The sequence below is a fragment of the Adelges cooleyi genome, unplaced genomic scaffold (genome assembly GCF_023614345.1).
Source record: "Adelges cooleyi isolate 19-005CV unplaced genomic scaffold, UGA_ACOO_1.1 ACOO_flye_CR_arks_rails_tigmint_CR_PRNA_384, whole genome shotgun sequence".
NCBI lineage: Eukaryota > Metazoa > Arthropoda > Insecta > Hemiptera > Adelgidae > Adelges > Adelges cooleyi.
Genome location: NW_026096061.1, coordinates 576842 through 603582, shown reverse-complemented (window position 1 = coordinate 603582; position 26741 = coordinate 576842). Strand labels below are relative to the sequence as shown.

General features: G+C 31.5%; 1 protein-coding gene across 1 annotated transcript in view; it reads left to right on the top strand.

Moving 5' to 3' along the window:
* Positions 1 to 25413, top strand: part of LOC126841494 (uncharacterized) — a 42075-nt gene extending 16662 nt beyond the window's left edge. The window contains exons 3-7 of the mRNA XM_050578003.1: positions 16250 to 16455; positions 19446 to 19581; positions 22946 to 23079; positions 24048 to 24294; positions 25044 to 25413. Coding sequence (XP_050433960.1) covers positions 16250 to 16455; positions 19446 to 19581; positions 22946 to 23079; positions 24048 to 24294; positions 25044 to 25123 — 803 coding nt within the window. The 3' untranslated portion in view covers positions 25124 to 25413. The remainder of the gene's footprint in view (positions 1 to 16249; positions 16456 to 19445; positions 19582 to 22945; positions 23080 to 24047; positions 24295 to 25043) is intronic.
* The last annotated feature ends 1328 nt before the right edge of the window (positions 25414 to 26741 follow it).

Genomic DNA, 26741 nt, shown 5'->3' with positions numbered 1-26741 from the left:
GCGGATCGCCGGGAATGTTCGCCATTAATCCACCGTAAAACATTTCAACCGGATATAATTTTACCAGCTACAACGATCACCAGTAGTTACCGTATAATATTATGAGATTATCTATAGCAAAACATTCCATTCGAAAGTTTACAGTAATATTTCGATTGAGTATAAAATTGAACTAGGCTTTTTTTTTTTTTAACATAACATAGATATTTTTTATAATATATTCGGCCATCGATAAAAAAAATCAATCTCTCATATAAAATCATCTCATCTTCCTAGAAAAAATATTGTTTTTTTTCGCTTAACAAAAAGTCATTAAGATCGAGTTTATAATCTAAAAAGTGGGTTTTTTCGCGTTGCCCAAAATTTGAGAATTTTCCTGATGTTTTTTTTTTTTTACAGAAAGCTGTACTAATTTTACATCATGTGTGGGTGAGTTTCAAAAATAGGTTAGAAAAAACGCTTGGAAAACCATTAGAAACATTAGAAAGAATGACTATGGCTAGATTTGTGCGCACAAAACTAACTTTGTTTTTGCCCTCCTGAAAAATTGACAAAAATCGACAACTACCCTTCTTCACCTGTGCACTTTACAATATAGTAAGGTATTGTGTTTTTCGCAATAACGATTATTATTAAACATGTAGTTATGACTAACGGTCGGTGTATGTGGTCGAGTCGAAAACTTTCACTAGAAGTGTGTTACATTACTGTGTGTGTTTTTGCTGTCGGCAGGGGACAAATTGAATTGAGGTATGTTTGACGAGGTCGGTATAATGTAAAAACGATTTTTCGAAAAACAATGGCGAGGGAAATGTTATGAACAGACCGCTCCGGAACTTGCAACTTCCGTGGAAAAGTTATATAGCCGGGCGAATCAGTCAATACAGTTTGTTCGATCACGGACAGCGCTTTTTTTTTTTTTTACACACTTTTAACGACCTCTACGACGTACGCCATCGGACAAAACTATAAAAGTGTTAAGACCGCAAAGTTGTAACCGCGTCGAGATAGTAAGACAGGGACCAATAAGTGTTTTTCGAGTACAAACTGTTTGACGAAACGTGATAAAATATATATAGGAGAATAAAATGCAGAGAAAATAGTCGATGCTGGCCTCGTAAACAGTGTCAGGCGGTATCTCCAAAAATCAAATTGTTTTCACCTTGAAATCATCACTTTCCCTCACACTGCCATGGTTATCAGTGATAAGCATCCTTAATATTTTTAAAAGTTTTGTCAATAATCTCAGTAAACTCAGTTAAGAATATCCATACTTCATGCAGATATCAGGTCATATCCATATTCAAATATAGCTAAATCGGAAAACCAGTTTTATTAAAGCTGTTGTTGTTTAACAGTAATATCATCAAAGAACATTGTAATTTTGGCGGTGTTAGCTGCGTAAAAAATTAATTCGACTAAACACACAACTTGAAAAATTACTGTTATATTTTAAGATTGTCGGTGATTAATGCGATGGCAGATAAATGGTGGGCAAAAATGTAAACTCAAGAAATGTTACTGGGCTGTTAAAAAATGTAATGCGCTTAGCCAAATGAATACAAATTATTCAATGTAATGTGATGTATTTTTGTGATTTGCTTGAACAAGTAGGTCGATCAACGGCACAGCACGAGCAAGAGTCGTCAAAATTCGATGTATTTGTTTTAAGTAATGTACATTTATCATTAACAGCCTCGACGACGATGAGTATCTGATGTTCACAATCTTTGTGCATTGGTCCGTGAAAACTGATAGGATGTCTCGAGGAAAAATTATTTCTCGCCGGTATTTATTTATATTAATTTCATTTTTGCTGAAAATGTGTTTTTTGTCGTCGAGATAAATAATTCTCTGCCACGATAGATCATCGTGATTGATTGAATATATTATTTGTAAACAATTTTTGTATCGGCTTAATGACGTTCACCCTGACGATACGTACCTACACAGAAAAATATACCGTTGAAAATAATTATATCTATCTTGTTATAAATATCTGATATACCTAATCTCATTTTATTATAAAAACTCAACTATTTGATTGCTCGAATTCAAATCACAGCTCTAGCCTAGTAAATATGTTTTTTTATAACCGGAAAAGTATATAACTAAATGATACATAATACGGATGTACTTTTCATTGAAATTCGCAAACGTTTACAAATCAACAACACAATAAGTCAAGTGTTCAATTTCGGATTGGTACAGTGGAGCTCCAAAATTGTAAGTATTAAAATAGGTAGTGTCATTTTTGTTTCCAAGAAAAAGACAACCAATCGTACAAGCGCAAAGAGTTTATTATTATTATTATTATTTCTTTGCTTCTTTGTACAGCGTTTTTTTACAATTTCTTTTTTCTTTTTATTATTACATATATATATATATATAGTGTCCGCCTTTAGCATTCAAGGGGGTGTAATAAAAGCTTATTATAAAGTCTTCTTTTTTTTTTTTGCCTGGAACCCGTTAGATGTATCATATTTTTATAATGTAAAAAAAAAAGGAAAATGTTCCATTATTCTATTACCAGAGTGCAAAGCCCTTCGATGACAGTGCCGCTCAAAAGACAGCGTTCGTGTTATGTGATTTTTGATATTATTAGAAATGGTGTATATGGTAACTATATAGCAAATTCAATATATATTATATACATTCACCTTGTAAGCGACCAAAGGGTTTCTCGAGATGGTACAATAACGCCAAGTCGAAACCGGATACCCGGTTTTAGTAATACTCCAAAAAAAATAATATAAAATGTACGATTCTTACTTTACTAGGTCTTATAACTATAGGCTTTTGGATTTTTAATAAATATAGTTTTTATTATAAAAAAAATCGGATTGCTTTATTGACAGACCAACAAAATATCATAAACCTTTTCCCCTGATAGAAATGTTTTCTTCATTTCACTTTTTCAAGCAAAATGTGTGGCATTTAGGTCTGAAAGTTAGACCTAAGTTAGATTTACAATAGGTCTATACAATTTACTCAAAGATCTGTAGTCAAACCTTTTTTTCATTAAGGAAAACCCCAAAAAAAAGGGGGAAAAGTTACACTTTGACCGTAGTCAATTTTCAAGTGTGAGTGAATCAACAATCGACAGGTAATGGAAATATTTAATATGGGTAACTATGGCAATACATTTTTATAGACAGGCGATCGACCCTAATCGTATCCACCCTAATACTAAAAATCCATTTTTTAGCACATAATTGTCACCGTTGTACAATCTTTTTTTTGAATGTCGTGCGTTATGTAAATAAGCTGTTTTTATGATATCAGTGAGTATAAATAAAAAACCTTGCAAATTTTTGGGGTTATCACTTAATAAAAAAAAACTGAAAAACAATATATCTTAAACTATAATCTATATTATAACCGCAGATTGAAATTGAACTCAGATAGTGCACAGCAGTAGGGCCAAATTATAAAGTTAGATAACGGTGTGAAATAAAATATAATCGACCCAAAATCATTTCTCACTCCGCAGTACACGACCATTAGTTATTTAAAATAAGGGTTGTTTCAGCGCGGTTTTAATAAAATAATATTACAATTGGATAATAAAGAAAATGTAAACATTCTGTAAGCTCGATAATATATATATTATAACGTAATAACGGACCTACTGGGAAAGTTTTATTACTGAATTATTATTAAAATGGAAAACGGCTAAAACTGGAAATTAATTAAATTAACCACGAATTTATTGTGTTAACATTGTAATTCCATTGAACATTCAAACAATTCCTGTTCACATTTCTGAATTTTTTCAGTCGCCCAATTATGAGTTACCAGGTATTACTGTGTACATGGCAAAAGTCCTACCGATAAACTGATTTAAAATAAATTTTATTTTATTTATTACACAATAGTGCGTATAAAATATAATAATTGAAAAAGTTTCTTGAAGTTTTTGTCGTTGAGAATCTATATTTTAAGTTGTATATAGTTAATATAAAGTTAAATGATAAAAACCCAGCAAAATCTTGACCGAACACAGTTTATTTTTGTACAACATGTCGAGTTAGGTCAGAGCAATAATTATCAAACCTGAAAGTAACAATCCAGCATAGCATAAGCTAGCTAAGCCCAACCGAGCACAGCGGTTATGGTATTTTACCTACTGCCCAAAACACCTATTTAAGATGAAGCTTAAAACATCAAAGTTTGAAAATTCCATAAACCACTCTCAATTGTTTACTTTGCAAAAGGCATTTCTACCGAAATTTCTTATACATATTTTATACTACTATATTTTACAATATAGTTATGCCATGCTGACAATTATTAAAAGCAATCTAAAGTTTTTGATCAAAACGATTTTTTTTATAGTAGTTTTATCAATCACACTAATAATAATTATAATTACATTTCTAAAGACCCTTTTTTTAGTGTGGTCATACTGGTTTTTAGTCCTTCCGTTTATCTCACTATACTACAGTGTAATACTAGTACTGTTAATTATCTTGTTTTATCATTGCGTTAAAGCGAAACTTGTTTTTCTTACATTTGCCATGTTAACAATGTTAACAGTTAGACCTGTTTTTTTTGTAATGTTTACAGGCAAAAATCGTTAGTAAGTATCCGAAAGTAGGAATCCAATTAAATTGAAAAAACATCTTTTGAAATTAATATACCTACTTATATATTTAATAATTTTTTATACCTAACCGAACCTTCGCCGTAGTAACATGACATTACAACTCCTTATTTTTATTCATTAAATCCACCAACCGTTCTTCTTAGGTCAGGTTATATTTGAAAAAAAACTTAGATTGTAACTTATTCAGTGACTTAAATAAATTGTGATTAAAAATCACAAGTAAACATCAACAGCATCAAATAAAGTTGTACACAAATAATTTGTAATTGTGTTTTAAGATGTTTTTGGGTTTTTTTCTTAGCCTTGAGGTAAGGTTAGGTAGTACTCAATTTTTAAAAAACACCCCACGCATATTTTTTTTATCAAATTCCAATTTAAATTACAGCGTGTGGTTATTAAAAAGTTGTTTTAAAACGAGTAAACGTTATTCTTATTTTATGGTTGTACTGTGCCAGTCGAACAATTATCATTACAGTACTTTAAATAGCAATGAAATCCGTCTTAAATACCTAGGTAATCTATTATAAAAAATTAGCGCGAATCTTCTTCTTTTTTTTTTTTTACTTTGCTAACGTTGTATACTACTTGTCAAGTATTTTTAACACTCAGGATCCTTTAGTTAAACGAATTTGGTACAAGTAGTAATGTTGTTTATTTAACATGCTGTCTCTGGGTAAATAATGAAAAGAAGGCACCGTCCGGTAAGCCGTTGGTTTTTATTTTTGATAGCCGCTTTAAATCACTTAAGAACGGAGAAAATTTATTACCACTAAGTACAACTGCGGGTTTGTATATTGGAATTTTTTTTTTTTTTTGTAAGTTCGGTTAATCAAACATAATCGTTTATTGACCCGTTTAAACTACACGGATCGAATTTAAGATTTATCTTTTATTTAAAAAAAAAAAATAAATAAAACTCCTGTAAAGCTTTTGTTTTTATAATTAAAAAACTTAAGTTGTTTGTTTTTAAACGTATAAAAGTTTTAAAACACAAAGTATACTGGCACTTCTCTAGTTGAGAACATTTAAATAACTGTATTATGGAACTTTTAAACATCTGTTTTAAAAATAACAAACAAAAATTGAACTTTTTGAAAAAGTTCCACAACTCTTTCGTTAGAAATTGTAAGATAAAAAAAACGATCACATTCGGTTGATCAGGCCTTTTATAACTGTTTGTACTAAAATCAAAAGGACCAAGTCAAAGATGTCATTATGTTTTTGCCTTCTAGCAGAACAATACTCAATTCGCTCAAATATTAATATAATAATAATAAGAATGTGTTATATTTCAAATGCATGTTTACAAAAAAATAATAATTCAACAAAGAACACTTTAAATATTTATTCGTTCAAGTACAAAACTTGTAGTGCACAGCAATATTATTATGTAAAATCAGACAAGTGCAAAAAATTGAACCAACTTTGCTAAAAATCTCACTGTACTTGGATTACAGTTAGCTAGTTCGTACTGTGCTAGATTAGACTGGACTAGTTTTAACGTTGTGATAACACTCTGTTACATTGCTTAAGAAAAAATCGGCATAACTTTGTCAATTTTTGTTTTGGAAGAGTTTTTTTATTTTTATTAGTTAGTGGTTTAACTGCTAACTCATTTTTGCCAAAAATTGACACCGGTTCATTTAGCCCTATTCACCTAAGATGCACAAAACTCTCAAATGCTCTTAAAAAAATGTACTTTATTGTTCAAATTACAATATTATAGCATTTTAGGTATACTATCTGATAACATATTTTAAAACATCGGTACAAACAAATTGTGTGGGTGACAATGTTTGTCTAAATAAAAAATACATACATACATGTAAGATTACTCTATTATTGTGAATTTTCGTGGCAAAAAGAAACCAATGCGTTGCTCTGTGACAAGAGATTATAATTTTATTTTCTGTGTTTATCGTGATATTTTTAATATTTACAAACTTACCTTTAACAAGAGAAACGACAAATTAAGTTTCTTTGTTACACATCTAATTACACTTAATAATATGTTAAACAATATCTTACACTTTTTATGTTAAACAATATTTTACACTTTTTGTTTTAAACAACCTATATCAATTGATTCCGTATCAATGATTAAGCAAAATATAATATACACCGGTGCTTATCATTTCTTGTGATCAGTATTACCAACCTATGTAGCTCACACCACTGTACAATAAAGAAAGTATTTTGCTTTGCACACGTTTAAAAAGGTAGTCATTGTACTTAACAATTGTAACTTGTTTTGTGTAAATATATATTGGTATGACGACTTGAAGTTTTGAAAAGCTAAAAGTACATTTCTTTTCTCGACTTTGGTTGATTTTGTATGTCTCTTTGGTGAATGCGACCATAATATAGTTTGTCAAAAGCACGTGAATTGCGTTTGTCCCTATTGTTTCTCTCCTTGATCACGTGCCCGGTGACCATTTTGCCTACCCCTTGGCGTGCGACCCGACCGAAACACAGCAGCAATAACGAGTCGTTCATTGGAAAAAAATAATTACAATAATTGAAAACACTCACGAACCACCGTGTCCGGCAGCGATGGCAAAAATCTTGAATTATTTACAATTGTAATGGCGGCGGCGGTGGCAGGCACGCTCGCTGAATTTAAATTGTTTGCAATGCGCGTTTTAAATCGAAAACCGCACAACTCGCTTAGTCTGTATTTGCTCTGCAACGGTAATTGTTTGATTTTTTTTTACACAACACTTCTGTACAGCGCCAACAACATCGGATAATTTAACATTTTTCCAATGTGAAAATTATTTTATCGCACCGCATTATAGTAAGTCACGGAGTGCCACAAATATATATATATATTACGTATATAAATAATAAACTAGATTGCCGACTAGCGATGATGATTGAAGCCCACGTCGTCCATTTGTGTGTGTTTGTAATACAATAACTATACATATCCTTCAGTTTCAGTGCTACCAACTTGATTTGTAATTATTGCTATACAAACGGTGGTAACAGTTATAAACATGTGATAAGGTTCTTACTTCCACAAAGATGGCGGAAAACGATAACTTCAATTATCTCAATCTGGTTTGTTAAATATGTTTTTTTTAAATCCGGATTTCGCATTATTAACTTTAGAAACCAAAAAATTGTTATCAACTTGTTACATCTTTCTGTTCATAATTAATCCTTTAAAAAGGCTTTAAAATTTAATTTTGAAATACAATAAAAAAAACTGTTTTTTTTAACGAAAATATAAAAACCGCTAAAATTGTTCAGCTATATCTAATACAACAAAAAACTATTTTATCTGACAAAGCCCGCTGTTTTAAAACATACAAAAAAAAGCCTAACAAGAGAGTAAAAATCTTTAAAATAAACTTATAGTTAAATTAATTATTTTTATATTTATAATTTATAAAAACAATTCTTAATTGAAATAAAATTAAAAAAATAAATTTTAATGGATATTATCGAAAATAGATTTTTTAGAGTTGTTTTTTTAAGAATTCTTTAAGTTAAAAAGTTAAATACAATTTTTTTTCTGAAATTGTCTATTTTCCAAACTTGAATTTAATAATGTCTTACAAACAAATTAATTCCTTATTATAGTTTTTTGATTTTTTTATGTGAAGAAACTTTGATTAATTAATGTTGGAGAATGAGATATATTTTATTAGTCCAGTCTAGTTTATTTAAACATGTCCCATGTGTTAAATAATCTAGTTTATTGTTAATTGTTTAATGTTTTCATACACTGTGATCTCAATTTTTCACATTTTTTTTTTGTTTTTACCGCCCTCCCAACTTAATAATTTTGAAAGCAATCTTTGAAACTTAAATGGTAACGTGTGTTACATCTAATAAACGCTTAATTTTTTGAAACTATAAGAGATAAAAAGTGGAAGCCGATTCTAAGCTCATCAGAAATGACTTGCCAAGAAGATAAGAAATATGAATTTTTTCAATTCAAAATAAATGATCTAAGTTTTTAATAATTAAAAAACTTGCCAATTTTAGCTACATTTGTCTTTAACCGAGCTAATCTCTACAACCGAGTAACAGATTTTTTGTTATTTAGGTTCTTATTAGAACCGCCTTGGCATGGTAAAGTGCAGTAAACATTTTCAAACAAGATCTGTTATAGTTCACCACTTTTTTTTTGAAAGTAGTATAACAAAATTATTCAAAACAACATTGTTAATACATCCAGTCCAAGGAGGAGTAGAAGGAGTGAGTGTAATACTGTCATCACAATACGCCAGTCTTTAGTTTAAACAAGACAAGGAAAATTTACCCTACATAATAAAACAAAAGTTTAATTTGCCCATAAAAACTTTCTAAACCGTCTAGCACCATTAGTTATTACGGTTCATACTTGATAATAGTTCATAGATTAGTCTTTTCTTATTGTGCGTAAAGTGAAAAAATACAACAGTTACATAAAAACTGGCTGCACATTTTAAAATTACATAATATAAATATCGGCCTGTTTAATATATGTTATTATCTGCACTGCGATGAATTAATTCATCTACTTGGACATATTGCAATTTTTTTTTTTATAGCCAAAATCATACCGTTTCCATTTAATTTACTTGACGTTCCATTTAAATGGAAAACAAAAATAAAGAACAAATCGTTTAATGAGTATAACAAGCCATGCGAATGCTGTAATATCCTTTTTCATTACAGCTACTAACCATTAGTTTCCTTAAATTTTCTTTTGATAGGTTTATGTTTTCCCGACAAACAATGTGACGGCCAAAAAAAGCAAAACAACAACAAGAGAGTTATTTCAACTTTAACAAAAGGGGTCGGTGTCGTTGAATCCAATATAAGTTTGTTTTCGGTCGGGCTTTAATGCGATTGTTTTGCTGACAAATAAAACACAGCCCGCCAATTTATCCGAAGCTCTTGTGCCGCTCAAAATCGAAAACTCATCTTTTATTAAATTTTAGGGTTTAAATATATATATTCTGAAATAAGTGAATATTTAACGAGCCAGAACATTCGATCACTTATTCGAGTATAAACACATGTAAATAAAGTCCAGCGTTTTAGACTTGTTCAATATATAATATTGACAATTCGTTATAGGTAGGTATTATTACTTAAATTACCTTATTTTCGTTTGTTTGTAGAACAAATGAAGAGAAAACAACACTGTATTACATGTTGTGTAAGACTATTATTGAACGTCAAATAAAGATTAGAACTAACTTAACCTATGTTGGAAAAATTTCGGTTGGTTTTGAAATCTCAAAAAATAATTTTTCGTTTATGAAAAATGTCAAAAATTGCATTTAGCTAGTTTTGATAATAGACGACTTTTGTTTAGGTTATTTTTGATAAGGGGTGTTATTTTGATAAGGATAGTTTTATTACCGTAGGGCACTGATAACATTATCTTATCACTTCACTGATAACAATTTAATATTACTGATAACAGTATTTATACTTAATCTAAACAATTTTGATACCTACTATAAATATTATACATTTTTGTTTGTTTGTTACTAAAACACTATATACACTATAATTACTGTTTTAGTAGGTGTGATAAATATTTGGAATGGAGCTTAGTGGGGTCGGGAAGTAGATTATCGGTAGTATGATTATTAAAATCACTTACAGATCAATGCGAATCTGTAAACCGGACAAACTTTTACTATTATGGGTAAGTCGTTTTGCAGACAATAAAACATGCGGTTATAATGGTTTTATTTGATTCTTGGGATTCCTTGGTTATCGAACCTCGAAGAAAGTTCTATCCAAATGCTTCGAGCGAGTGGCCGTGAAAAACACTTATAATAAATTAAGAACAATTTAGTGCAAAGTGGCGTTACGCTGTTTCAATTTTCAAACTAACTAACGACATTGAAATATTGAGTTTATTTTCGGAGGTTAAAAAGTTTTCTACCTGATAATGCAATATAAATCACTTAATTTTGCATATTTCAAATGCTGATTATCATACTGCAATATTAAATATTATGTTTTGTTATTCCAAAAGTTGTTTGTCGTCCCAAAAGGTCTAAGTTAACTACGACATGTTCTTAATACATTTTTTTTTACGAGCTCAAACTCAGTTATGCTATCAGAATATCATACAATTGTTCGTTTTGATCAACATTTAACAGTTTTCTCAATAGTCATAGGTAATAGCTTTGTGACTCTATTATTAATAGAGCATAATCAAAACATTTTTTAATTTTTTTTTGTTTGCACATTTCTGTTAAAAAATGTAATTTTTAAGTTTATGTCAACTGTATTTCCGAAACCTGTGGTTTTTATGTATTTATTGTTTGCTCATAAAATCTTTCGAGGTTAGATAAACTATTCTACCTTATTGATTTTTTGAATTAAGATTTTCGCAATAGTTTAAGAATTTAATTATATATGTACTATAGATCAGGTAAAGATTTGTTTTTGACAAAAGGCCTTTATTATATTAAATAAACTACTATTTACATAAATCTAAATCTAATAAGTCAACCCCCTTCCCTTAAAGAAAAAAACTATAAGATGATGCATTATCGGTTCTTAGTTCAAATTAAATTATACAAACTTAGTTTGTCTTCAGTTGAATGTAAATCTAGTAAAAAAGATGACTGTATTGAGTATACATAAGTGTAATGCTATACAAGACTCACATAATTACGAAGCAAATTATAATAATTTTAAAATAATTTGGTATTTTTCTTATAGCGTACTGGAAAATGTGAGACAGTAGTTTTTTTTATCATTATTAATAAAGGGCAAAAGCTATAATAGTCTGATAAAAAAAACAACATAAAAGTATTCTCAATAATATTATTATAATAAATGTACAAAATAAGTGACGATTTAGCAAGTCCAAGTTGACGGTTGAAAACGGTAAAATTCATTACACTCAGAATCTAGCATGGTTGTTTTCAACAAAAACAACTGAATAAACATATTAATAAACGTATTGCGTACCTACATGACTTTCGGTCATTTGAAGAAAACTTCTATCAGTATTACACTAGACCTAAAAGGTGTACAGTCACAGTTTTTGAAGAAAAATTGCAAAAGAAAATGTTGTGTTCAAACTTACTACTATTATGGTTTGGTCTCACTACCTCAATGCAGATGACCAAACTTCACTTGGGTATTTTGGAAACCCGTCCGGAATATTATATAAGGGCAGATATGGAACAAGTCCAGTCGGCAGAAAACTCCTATTCAGAGGATTACAAATATTTCCAAAAACTCCAATGCAGCTATGCTTTATGTGCGATACGTCACTTACTGCTAACCGAAGAATTCCTGTACAACTCTACTAACAAACAGTTTATGTACAGTGATGATTACGCCCACACGTTGTTTGACACCGAAGCCATTTCAATATTAGCTGCCGTTCACAGTGTGCCTTTTCACGATCCCGTATTTGGGAATATCCTATGGGCGTTATTGTTTTACACGGAAAATGTACATAGATTGTTGGAGGCGAAATCTAAAGACCAGGTAATTGATCCGGAAAAAACTCAGTTCATGTTCCAAGTGCATCAATTCGTCGTGGAGTCTCTACAACAAATTGTCGTATCTAAAATGGAGGGATTTGAAGACGTGAAAAAAAAACTAAACGACATAATCATAGAGAACATATTCTCAGGTACAGAACCGAAAGATACCCTTTGCATAAATAAAGAGCTTCTAAATAGGCAAATGACGTTCAACGAAAAGTATGGAGACGACGCAACCGACGTCCTAGAACATAAAACGTTTAGTAGAGTAACGGCTTTGTACAAATTGGACGAAATCGATGGAATTATTGTCAAATATTTTGGCGAAACGTACTGGACCAATGTAAAAATTGCATTTCATAAAATTATGGATACCGCGATGAGTGTGAATATTACGATTAGCCACCGGATTACATGCCTCTGGCATGCTAAAAACGGTATAATCAAAGTACTAAAACTTATATTATTCAAATTTGTCGAGAGTTATTTACATCTGACGTCACTATTGAAAAATGACGATCATATCAAATCACTGGACGAAACTATGATTTTAAGACTATCGGATTTCTGTGAGTTTGTTGGCGTATCGCCAGATGATGACCGCTTAACGCAATCATTTACGAATCGTTATTCGATTCCAGATTTCTACAATGCCGTCAAGAGATTTATTGACTTTGAAAAAACATTTTACGATGATTTTACAGAAGATGATTTTACCCTAAAGGAAAATATTTCCCAGTACTATGTGTCGCTAATTGATGAGAGTAGTACGAGAATATCCCCACTAACAACAGTGTGGACAAATATAAACTATTTTCTCGAAGAAGTTAAAGATTTGTTTTCTGATGTCAACATGGATATTGCGAAGTCATTCGATTCGTATCCTTTTTACGACGGATCATTTAAACAACTGAAAGAAATAGAACACCCAAGTACAGAGTAAATCATTTAATAACTGTTAACGAAATTATTTATTACATATATAGTTCATATGTCTGTTAAAAAAAGTAATTTTTAATATTATGCTGCAACTAGTTTGCAATTTTACCAAGAAACTTGTATCTAGCTATAAGTTGTCAATTTAAAGCATTATTCATTTATTTCGGAATTAATAAAATTCATGTCAAATGTATTTCAAAAACATGTGGTTATTATGTATTTATTTTATCTACCTTGTTGATTTCTTGTATGTTATCCTACTGTTAAATTTAAATCTTTGCATTAGTTTAATGATTTCATGGTATATATGTACTATAGTTTAGGTGATGATTTGTTTTCTTACATTAGATACAATCAATCTATAAGTGGATGTAGATAAATCTATGTTTTTTTACTAAAATCTAAAAGGTACTACGATCTATGCATCAAACGAGTATTGAAAAATGTGTGTACCTGTTTTCAAAATTATTGTCGTTTTACGCGTTCCTGAGTACGGTTAAATTTAGTTAGAGTGGTTTTCGATAGAAATACACAGGTGTAGGGCCTCCTAATGATGTTAATGCGGATTTTGTTCGTTTACTTTAAACACGATCTACATTTTAATTCTGGTAGATTGTGAACTCAAAGTCAATTTATTACGAACCTTAAAAGTACAAAAAAAAAAGTGTACATACTATTTTCCACTTTGAGGGAAACACACGAATATGTCTTGTAAACCTTTTTTTAAGGTCATTTATGATGAGGGATGTTATTTTGAGAAGAATGGTTTTATTACCGGAGGGCACTGATAACGTTATCTTATCACTGATAGCAATTTCATATTACTGATAACAGTTTTTTTAATTTATCAACAAGTAATTATAATACAGGTAAAATTAACATATCGTTTCCTGTTGATGTTTACTTTCTGTGTTTTGTTTTTTTTTTAATTGGCATGTCATTTAATAAAAACAATGATTATTTTTTCGATTCTTTTTTGTTTTTTTACATTATATTTTGTCGTCGCAGAGAGAGAAAGAATCGTTCAACTGATACCGTATTTTAATGTGGACCTCGTGTACTTATTTGCCAACAATAATAAAACATTAACACTCAAACTATAGTAGACAATTGGCGGCGAAAACCGCATATTTGTACACAGTACAATGGAAATATAACTAAATGAATAATGTCTTCGGAATTTTAATCTTTCTTGGTTTGCCATATGTATGTGTGCGCACTGCTAACTACTACACAAGGAGATAGATAAAAATTGCAACAACAATCTGCTCGGCTATTACAATATAGGTATTATGTGTAGTGTACATATGTACTATATTACTATATTGTACTCGGTATCTCTGGCCAATCTGCAACGTACCCCAGGCTATATATACTATGACTGTGCTGGCGTTTTATTGTATGATAATTACACATGCACTATACAGTGTGCATGGTGGTGCGGTTGTGGGGTGCTAGTAGTGTATATTTATTACCGGATGATTTATCACGTTGGCGTTATAATAATTCATCCCCGTGCCAAGGGCATAATACACAGCGTTGTAGGGCTTTAGATATTATGAAAAAAATAGACCCCACTATTCTTCGGTTGTTCGAGAAAGAGGGGACGGTGACAAAAAAAAAAAACCTGCAGGAAAGCTTGTGCAAAACAGCCGATATTTGTGTGCGGATATGTCATATGCATTCCTAATAGACCTTCGGCGACGGCAAGTCATAATTCCGGTGACGGCGTTGATTCAAAAAAAAAAAAATGTTTTTTAATGAAAAAACAGCTAAAAAAGCGAATTGAAACCGACCAGCGGACAATGTTTTTCATAGACCACTCACGGGCCGGCGTAAAAGCATAAATCACGCTGCCCATATTATTACTATTATTTGGCCCGGACAATGGGCTACCACGAAATAAAAGGTTTATTATTATTATTATTTCCAACTGCTGTCGTCCGTCGATAGAACTACTAAATTAAAATGTTGTTTACATCAAATAATAACATACACCAACGTGGGGGTACAAGGTAATACTCGGTAATGCACAATCGTTGGACTCGTTAAAATCAAAAGCCCAGTGTGATTTTCGAAAAGGTATCACGTTATTTTGCTTGTATTTATTTTAAATGACCATCGACTGCTGGTTTTACCACAGATTGAAGCCAAATAAACCAGATAGTGCTCTCTAAAAAAAAATATATTCATGATCGACCACTTGTTTACCAGAAAAAAAAACATTTCATTTTGTACAAATTTTTCTGTTTTCATCACTTTGATTTGGAAAATCGTTTCCGTCCAATATCGGTATCCAATTTGTAGCAATTATTTTTAACGAGCTCTAAGCGTTTTAAGTCAAATAGGAAACGATTGAATAGCGTGTATCAATATTACTCGAACGTTTCTCTTAATTATTGTGTTTACTCGGCCAACAGCTTATCTATTTAAACTCTGGCAAAACCCTGTCGTGCCGAGACGATTACTATTTTTGGGTCACGCTTTTCAAACGGATAGTTTAAAACCCTTTCCCGTCCAGAGTGTCCAGAAAATATCTCAGCAAAAACACTTCGTTAAATCAGTGTAAATGTTAGCAGAGTAAAAAATAATTAGTGTTTCAACATATGCCTCCAAATGTGTGTTGGAATATAGGAACTAAGTATTTCGAATTTTGTTTTCCTGTTTCCGTCTAGTAAATATAGCACTCGTCATGTAGTAAGAATATAGTAGGAAAACTATAACAGGAAAACAAACTTCGACTTCCGGCCAAGTAAACTAAGTTTACATTTTTTCTTGACTGGTTTAATACATAGACAGATTTTTTTTGCGAATCATAATCAGACTACAACAACACCAAATAATAGCACAAAATACCCAACACACAAAAATCACCGGCCACCGTCGCAGCTAAACAAAGACACAACACATTGCGATTTGTCGATAAACCATGGTCAGCAACAACGTCGTGCCGGCTCCGGTTATCATCCTAAATAATAACTTTTTGACTAAAACAAGTAACTCGAAACCTCAGAAATGCTGTACTATTTTGCTTGCAACTAACAAAGTATTCACCCAACCTCTATGTTTATTTGCACGTACCCTTCTATACAACTTTCCTAATCTACTGATATCTCATATGATCAATTCTGTTCAGCCGTTCACCGACAGAAATGTGACAAAATGTTTGCTAGAATAAGAGAAATAATGTGGTGTGTCGATCAGTTGAGTGAATTCTTATTTCGTTCGTTTTCAGAATGCTTTGGAGTGAAGGACCTGGAAATCCACGTGCCAGTTGCTGTGAGATCCGGATCGACGTTGCGCATGAACTGCACCTACGATTTGGAAAAACAGGCGCTGTATTCGATAAAATGGTATCTCAGAGACCAGGAGTTCTATCGGTACGTGCCCAAAGAATCGCCACCCACCAGGGTTTTCCCGACATTCGGCATTATGGTAAACGTGAGTAACACACATTGTGCATCGGTTTTGTACGTTCTTTTCAAATATTTTCCCACGGATTTGTAAAGAACCCAGAAAGTCCACTGACTACCAGCGGGTAGTGTATCCTTTCAGTGCAATCAAGGCTGTTAATGTTTTGCGTGGGGTGGGGTCGGGAATGGGGTTGAGGGCATTTTCACGTCTTTGCTCTGGCACATAACCGAAAAAAGCGTTTTATCTGATAAGAGATAGAAGGTAAGAGATAGGATATAGGAGATATGGAGTAAGATATTGGATATAGGAGATAATAGATTAGAGATAGGAGGTAAAAATTAGGAGATAATAGATTATAGATAGGAGGTAAAAGATAGGAGATAGGGGGTAAGAGATAAGAGATAAGAGATTAGAGATGAGCAATGGGGTTGGGGTGGGAGCATATATGTTGTATTCACAACGTTCAAACTAGAACTGAAAAATAAATTCAATAATTTAAGAGGTCATATTCCTATGAATTGTTTTAGGCCAGATACTATGAAAACACTAAAATATTAGCCAGAAACTTGATATGTTTACTAGTCAACCTGAGATACATGGAAATGATCTTTCATGATTGCAGACTCAGCTGAAAAATGTTTATTATTTTTTATTTTACAGTTCTAAGTGATGGGTAGACCTAGTAAGGACGGTTTACGAATGAATAATATCTATAAAAATTGTACAATTCACACACAACAAATCAATTCACCGTATTTATGCTGTTATTTTTCGCTAAAGAGTTCCTATTTGATTTTAAGGAGTTTGCCGGTGTATCTTTTGTGTGTTAGTAAATCTATACACCACTAAAAATAATAATGTATAGATATAACGTCATTATAGCGGTGTAGCCTTAAGAAGATGGTCACCGCGTTTTTGTGTGATAGATATCTTCCCCGTGTTAATTTTTATCATTGTCAGTGTCCTAGCAAAACTTTTACACTTCATCTGTAGCGGTACCAACGTATCACACATATTGATCTAAGGTTGTCAATGCAATATGATTGCGACCCAAGATGATCTACTTAAAAACTTTTTCCAAGTATAAAACGCTTTACTTTACAAAGTACATATCGATGGCGCAGTGTGCAATTGTTAAAAGTCACAATATGGAAATTGTTCGTGAGAGCAAATTCATTTTTTTTTTTTCACTTTTAATAAGATTGTACTACAAAGTTTTTATTGTAAAATAGGTAGATATGTAAATATCAAACAACAAATATAAATTTAAGATTTAAAGAACTTGTATAAAAACAATAAAGTGCATCGATATTTGAGAACGACGACACTAAAAAGTAAGAAATTACAACAGTTATCACGCTCTGACTTGATTAAAACTTCAAATTCGATAAATATACAGTTAAGTTCTTGTGGTCTTATCTTACTAATTTACCTGTAGGGCATATCACATGTTTAAGATGGTTCTTTTGTAACCGGAGAACAAACCTAGTGAACCAAATAGCCAGAGGGTTTGGGTAATTATTATAGGCAGATGTGTGCATCATTTAAATGATGCTAATCTCTAATTTGTAAACGTCCAGCCTTGCATGTTATTATTTTTTATTTGCAGAAAAACGAGAGGGGGTATTAATTGAATGATTTTTTTCAAGTTTCTTTTTTTCTTGGGTTCACCAAAGAGCGGTTCATCGAATTAGTTTTTATAAAAGGTATATACTTTCTAGCTATGTGATTTAGAGTTTCTTAGAATTTCTAAAATCATATAAACTTCATATTCAAATTATTTAAATAAAGTAAACAGAAAACCCAGTAGTTATCTATAAAATCAGTCGTTTGACCTAAATTATAATAATATTAGAAGTAAGGAGAAGAACTAGACTTCAAATATCCACTAGTGAAAGAGACAACGTTCAGAGTTAAATTCGGTTTGAAACATATCATTTAATAAATAATTAAATAGCTGAGTTGAACGAAAAATGTATACTGTTTATACAAGTAAAAAGTGTATATATACTTATATTAAAAGGTCGCTGTTTGAATAACTCAAATATACATGTATACGTTCCTAGATAATAAGATATTTCAAAACTTTTAGACATTTATTATTAAAATAACGATTGGCGACTACAAAGAACTCTAAACAATGTTTTCCTTGCTTCGTAGAAGCAAGAAATTATACTACATTTACTTATATTGAAATAACAGTCTAAGTTGAAAACATTGAGACTATATTATGTATCTTAAAACAATAAAATAAAATACAAATATTTTAATTCTGTTCTACTAATAGCAATGTATACAGTATGTGAAGAAATACTGGATATTTTAAAAGTAAAACAATTAATAACGACTTGTGAAGTTTATAGTTAAGAGGTTAAGAAAAAACAATAACACAGCTGCCTAATTCTTGTAAAAAATGAAAAATATTTATAATAAAAATGAATGTTTTTTATTTTAATTAAATAATTAACTTTGTAATGTTAAAATTAAAAGCTAAAATAATTTGTTAATAAAATAGCACTAAGAACATCAAAGAGACATCAATTGGGATGGGGCAGACTGTGTGGTGGTATCCCCTACTTAAATTGGCCTAGCCTTAAAAATTGTATTAGTAAGTATAATGTTGTTATTTAAAATGTCAGATGTATTATTTAGCTTGACAACTATATATGTTTATATTATTTGAAACGTTTTACATTTCTGTGGACATTTTTTCAATGCAAAAACATAAAAACACAAGAATCACTGATAACAAGTAGTTGATTAACGATGGTTGATGGTGATAACATTACAGACGTTTGATGAGATTTCCTTGGCCACACTGTACAACAGAATGAATTAATTTTTTTAATTTTTTGGTCACACTGACCGGAGATTATTAAAGTCTGTTTACATTTTTCGATATTTTTAGAGTGCACAGTGCCATTATTTCTGTACGACTTATTTGTTAAAATATTAAACATGTACTTAAAACCTACCCGTCTTATATAATTACTTCTTGGACACGCGTTTGTTTGCAGGTTCAAGAATCCGACGCCAACAGGGTGACCATAGTGAATGTCCGAAGGGATTTGACCGGTTACTACAAGTGCGAGGTGTCCGCAGACGCTCCTTTGTTTCACACAGATATAAAGACTAAACTCACATACGTCACAGGCAAGTTATGCATTATTTTATCACGACTATAATATGCAGATGGTTCACTCGACAAAAAAAACAATGGAAATTCTTAAAAAGACTGATTAGGAAGATACCAGTGTAGCCGCACGAATTAGTATAAATTATCGTGTAGATATTTTACAATATTATTGTACAAACTCCTTATCAGTCATACGATTTGAATGATAATAACTGACTATATTATCACAGATTAGATCATTTCTTTTCGACTAATCTAAACGGTGGTATTCTTATGAAATTTTATGCTTGAACCTGTGGTCACAGAGAGCTATCAGTTTTCATATAGTCTGTGATTTAACACAAGATAACCCGTATCTTGCTATAGTCACCGCACTAAAGTGGTTCTGGTTAGGGTTTTCCGATTGTACCTATTTTATTTCAACTTTGGCAGTCGCGCTTTTAAACGTCATTCGGTTATTAAAGCTGAAATTCCAAAGCCATTCTGTCTGCCGTCGTCTGCGCCACGGAGAATGTTTAATTATTACACTCATCATTGTTGTTCTATATTTTATACTATACATATTATTACATATTATACCCATACGATGTGTGTGCCAGCACGAATGTTAACCGTGTGGCATGTACACACATACATATTATCACGAATAACGTTTTAGGTGATGGCATATAAAGCACAAAACTGGGACCACACTATTATGTTGGATGTGATATGTATGCGTTATTACTCTGCCTCTGCAATCGCTTTACAGCACTGCACGTTACCACAATTGGTTGCTAATAATAATAATAATAATAATTATAACGATAATGGTGGAATTTCTCTATTGTATCGCACCGACGTCCCTTCGGTATCGGTCTGATGGCCCGGTTCGCATTGTACAATATTACAATTACTATTATTACCATTATCATAGTACAGAATAATATGCCGCGTGTCTCCTTGGAGACATCAAAACGTTATGAGACGCGCGTCTAGGCGCCTAAACGTCAACGCAATAGTGTTGGAAATTGATATCGTCCTTTGTATATACATAGTAGTTTAATCATAACATAGGTCCTGCTGGCAGGACCTAAGTACGTTCCAAAGATTAAAACTATATATAAAGCTGTAACATAATCATATAATGCCGGCCTGTATTCAGCAACGAAGTAGTCAAAAAGACGAACGACAGCGTGACCACTTTTAGTAAAAATAAATAATTTTTTTTTTATAAATTGTTAAACGCTGCAGAGTATAATCATTATCAACTGCACGGATCAATAGATAAATTCGAATTTATTATGGTAACATTATAATTCATATGTTTTGTCTCACACGGTTGCTGTAGTGACAACAAATATGTCATGTTGGTAACACTGCAGCTCGCCTTTTCGCTTACTTTATAATATTTTTACTTATTGCGTTCACCTGTTTGGGAATTTCGGATTTTCACAAGCACGTCCGTTGCGGTGAAAAAATATATTTTATTTATTTATTTTAAGTATATACAACAGCAGTATAAAATAGAATAAATATGTGCTGCTGAATGCTAAATTAAATTGTCTCTGAATCCTAGCATCAATGGGTACAGGAATATCGAGTCAGAATCAGATTTAAAAGTGTTAAAGATTATTTTGAACTCTCCCAAACGCATCTTATCCTGTAAACCTAATTATTGAAAGACACCACAAGCAGACACACGGTGATACTTCCGTCTGAGCTTGTGATTGATTACACACGGTGGTCGAAAGAATTACTGAATCGCCCATAAATTATAGTTAACCACTGGACAGGCAGCTGGGTGCCAACAAGTCTAGTTTCGGTATATATCATACACGGCGTGTGGTATGTATTTTTGTTGGTACATTTCATTTAATATGTCAACGTGGCAAGTAAACAACGTGACATTTTAAAAGGTAAAAATTTGTTATCCCAGAAACTATGTGAAATTCCAGTGCAGGTCTGAATGAAATTGTTTCATTATTGTCAAGTCAGAAGTATTATTACGTGCACATGTCCAGAACAATTGCCAATGCACACAATGAGAGGGCCACTTCTAATTTTTCTTTTTACAAGGGGAGGAGCTTAATTATTGTTATATGTTCATTTTATTTACCGCCAGTTATTCTGCAGATGTAGAATTTTAACTAATCATTATCGTGGTTAACTACTAAACCTATTGAGACCCGTCTAATTTATGGAATTCATAATTCAAATGAATTTGATAAACCCTCAATTCCCCTTGAATTATTTCCAATAAAATAAACTCTAACAAACGCAATATAACTTCTAGAACAACGCAGCTTAATATATCATATTGTTAAACAAACAAAAATTCAGATTTGCCATTTGCCAAAATAATAATCAAATTTCATTTTATATAATTACGTATGTACCTACATAAACATTTCTAGTAAAAATATTAATTTCCTTTCTGTAAAAAATCAAAAAGTCCTGTGATTTTTAAGTACTCGTGTTTTGTATTTTCCTACACTCGTTTATGTGTTTACAAAAATTGGTACTAGGCAACTTATTTGTACAATAGAAGTTGTACATTTCAACTGTTCTATGTGTTAAAAATTTGCAAAGAAATATGCATAACGTTTTGCCGCTACAACTCCATAGAAACCGGTCGGTGTGCTTAGAAAGAAAATATACATACTCGGTGCCAAAATAAAATCAAAATGCCCAATTGAGAAGTGCTGGTTTTTATTTGATACCGTAACGGAAACGGCAAGTGCTAGCTATTTATTCGATAAAGGTATAACGTTTTGGACGGCAATGGGAATGGCAGATCACTTATGCGTGTATTATACTAGGATAAGTATTTTTGCCTTAGACATCCCGTATCCGAACTCTTATAATGCAACGTTTGTGTATGTCGGAGTGAACTTCGGTCTTTCGGTGTACTCAAAAGGAAATTTATGGATTTCTCCAAAAAAAAAATACAAAAATACAAACCGAAGAATTCTTGTACATATGTTTGTTACACGATCAAGACCAAACTGAAATGTAAAGCTCTCACGGGTTCACGCAGCAAACTATTCTTTTGGCTTTCGACTAAACTTCGGGAGAATGTAAAAATATAAAACTGGGTCACTAAAACACTGCGGTGACAATATGATTAATGAAATATATTGAGATAAGCTCTGAAAGCCAAGCTAAACCGTTTAATGGATCGAGTCGTTTTTCTACAGTGTCTTGCCGGGTGGCCAAAATAGCTGATATAGTGTCGCTTCGTCGTGGGTAATGTTAAATTTTAACGATGTACCTAAAGCACGAACAAAGTGTGGTGTACAAGGCTGACCGGTTTTACATGCAAACATGAATGTATTCCGCTGTAGTGTATTGAAATTTGTAATTTTTTGTACTAACTGTGATTGATTTTAACCATTGCAGACGAACCATCGTCGCCTCCAAAGCTACAAACAAAAAATATGAAGTACTCGACGGGTGACCGAATCAATGTCAACTGTGTAACGACAGAAAGCTATCCAGCCGTCAACGTGACATGGTTTCTAAATAATAAAACGGTAATACTCGCTTGTACCTAGTATTTAGCTTCACCAAATCCACGTTTAGCTCAACCCATTTAGTTGAACTGAAACATGTTTCACTATACTCTTTCTGACCATTACAAATCATGTGTTGGACCCACTGAACTCAATATAACATGGAACGCGTATTGCCTATAGACCGCTGCCATTTTGTGAACAGTTATCTTTTTTCCATGATATTTATTGTTTTTTCTATGATTTATCAAATATAAAAACAGTCTGTTATACGACGATGTTATCATCTAATTTAACATTTTCTTGGAAAAGTAAAGTAACATTTTTACTTTCTATGAAATTGGTACACGAAATGGCTGCCTTCCAGGCCAGGACATTTTTTAATCTGAATAAGCGTTCCATACATCGAGTTCAGTGATTGGACCTTACAGTGCAGTATATATTTATTAATGCCTATAATCATTGAACTAGATATAATATGAAACGCGCATTGATTATAGTCGACTGAAAATATCCGCTAGTGGGATAGGTCGCCAAATTGAGAAGAGTTATTGTTTTTTCAATGATTTATCAAATATATAACTGTGTTATCACAATTGAGTAATATAGATGATCCCTGCTATTAAAATATTGATTCGATCAAGGTTGCAAATTTCAGTGCAGCCACTTTAGAAAAAAAAACCTACATAACATATACGGTTCGATGGCAAAGTATTAGTAGACATTTGTGAAACTAGTGGGTTGTTGTGTGTCAATAAATTCGAATGGAAACGTTTATAATGGGTTAGTTAGCTAGTTCTTTGACTGTGTTTACTCGTATGTCTTTGTGTAGGTTTTAATATTTATCACGGAAAAGTAACTTAGCATTTTTATTTTCCATGAAATTGTAAACAACATGGCTGCTTCCAAGGCCGACATACTTGTTGTAAAAAAAACAAATACTTTCACAGAAATCTTTGGGTTAATATTGAAAAATGTTCGCTTTACAGGCAAATTCCATGCGATCGGTGCACGTTAAGACTGTCGTCGAAAAGCTTCCAGCCAACCTGGTCGTCACGAAATCATCTCTACACACTGTAGCTGACCCTTTGGTGTTTACGACGGGCCGAATAAAAATCACATGTCAAACCACTCAGTTTCATTTGTACAAAGCCTGGTCCGACATCGAACTGGTGGACAATGCACCTCCAAAATTAGCACAAGTCATTGGCCCGAGTCTGTCGCCGCATTCCAAAAGTAATGACAAACTTATCCTATTGTTAAATGTACAAAATAAAATCAGCCGGTGTCACCATCATTTGTTAAGAATTCAACTTATTGTTAATTATATTTACCCTTTATTAGGTGAGCAGAAGTTATTTTATGTAGGTAAATTGGGTACATAGGAATGACATAGACTTGCATTGTAGGTTCATAATTTATTGTATTTTATACTATTTAGATAATATTATTATGTCTTGCCTGTCCTGAGTATAGCATTGGAAATAATTCTTATCACTACCTACCCTTTTTCTTTAGGCCTTCAAAGTAGAAAAAATTATTTTAATGATCTCGTTGCCAAACTACTTTTAGAAAAAAATAGACTATTTAAACAATGTGTTTAAAAATTGTATATAAATTATTTATGTAAACCGAAACGATAAAAGAAAGTAAAATAAAATAAACAAATAATAACAAACTGACAAATTAAATATCACAACCACTTATCAGCTATCACATATCTTAATAACCAATGAGAACGTTGGAATCGAGGTAACCGCTTTGGTAACCCAAATAACGGTTAGTTAACTTAACAAATAGAATTTAACAATACTAATGTTATGGTAAAACTTATTTCATTTGACCAGATGTTAAATTTAAATGGATTGTTAACTAACATTGTGTAAAGTGTGTATTTAACAATAGTTGGCGAAACCGGCTGAATATTTCTTACTGTATTGTTTTTTATTTTAGCAAATGAAAAACTGTATTTTCATTTCTTTCAGGTGCCGTTTCGAGATTGCAGAGTTTTATCATTTGGAATTTGGTTCTAGTCTACATTAGTGTGAATACGGTTGATATGTGAACGTTTGTAATAGTCGATAGTAGCGGAAAATGCAACAGTAAATAAAATGCTTTTGTTGTAAGTAAGGGAAAGACGGGAGACCAAAGAGAAAAGCGCCAATGTATAAATAGTGAATTACCTACCTAAGCAACCCTTTGTTCATTTTAGATGAGGCAAAAAATCAAAATGTATATGCAACAATATAATTATTATTTATCTAGATAATGTTTATAAAAAACATAGTTAAATTGTTTATAACAAAATGCATGTTTTTAATGAAAAAAAAAAAAATGTTTGAATAAAAAAATATATGAACTACACATAATGAATTACCCACACCTACTTGTTGTTTTTCAATGTTATTGTGTTGATCGTTTTATAGATTTTTGCACGGTACAAACAAAGTGCACACAAACAGAATACAATCAAAATTTAACAGTATATAATTTGCTTGCAAAAAACTCCAAAACAACCCCTTGAAAATATGTAAACATGTATAAAAAAAGAAAATACCGTTATCAATTCAAAAATAGTAGCCCATAAAATTAAAAATCTTCTCAGAAATATCAAGCTTTTTGTTTTAGTCCAGTATTATAAAATACTATAGATTTTTGCCAATTTTGAGTATTATAATATTCTTTTAAAATCAGTTAACGCAGAATGATCTTTTTATGAAAAACTTATTTATAAAATTTCAACATTTCGTAATGACTAACTAGACTGGACTAATAAAATATTTCTCATTCTCCAACATTAATTAATCAAAGTTCCTTCAGAAATCAACAAATTGTAATATGCTATAAGGAATTAATTTGTTTTTAGGACATTGTTAAATTCAAGTATGAAAAATAGACAGTTTCAGAAAAAAAATTGTATTTAACTTTTTAACTTGAGTAATTCTCAAAAAAACAACTCTAAAAAATCTATTTTTGATAATATCCATTAAAAATTATTTTTTAAATTTTATTTCAATTAAGATTTGTTTTATAAATTATAAATATAAAAAATATAATTAATTTGACTATAAGTTTATTTTAAAGATTTTTACTCCCCTATTAGACTTTGTTATTTATGTTTTAATACAGCGGGGTTTGTCAGATAAAATAGTTTTTTGTTGTTTTAGATTTAAAAATTGTAATTTTATTCTTATTCTTAACATTTTATGCGCTATAGCTGAACAGTTTTAGCGGTTTTTTATATTTTCGTTAAAAAAAGCAGTTTTTTTATTGTATTTCAAAATTAAATTTTAAAGCCATTTTAAAAGATTAATTATGAACAGAAAGATATAACGGGTTGATAACAATTTTTTGGTTTCTAAAGCTAATAATCGGAAATCCGGAGATAATTGAAGTTATCATTTTCCGTCATCTTGTAAGAACCTTATCACATGTTTACATCAGCTGTTATCACTGTTTATATAACAATAATAATAATTACAGGTTAAGTTGGTAGCACTGAAACACAGATATATATATATAATTTTATACACTCATAAATCCCACAAAAATGGCCGACGTCGACTTCAATTCTTATCACTAGTTAGCAATCTAGCTGTTTATTATAATATACATCTGTGATGTCTGTACAAAAGGAATGATGTCAACTGGCGTCGTTTGATAAATCGAACTGGCTTTTCGTT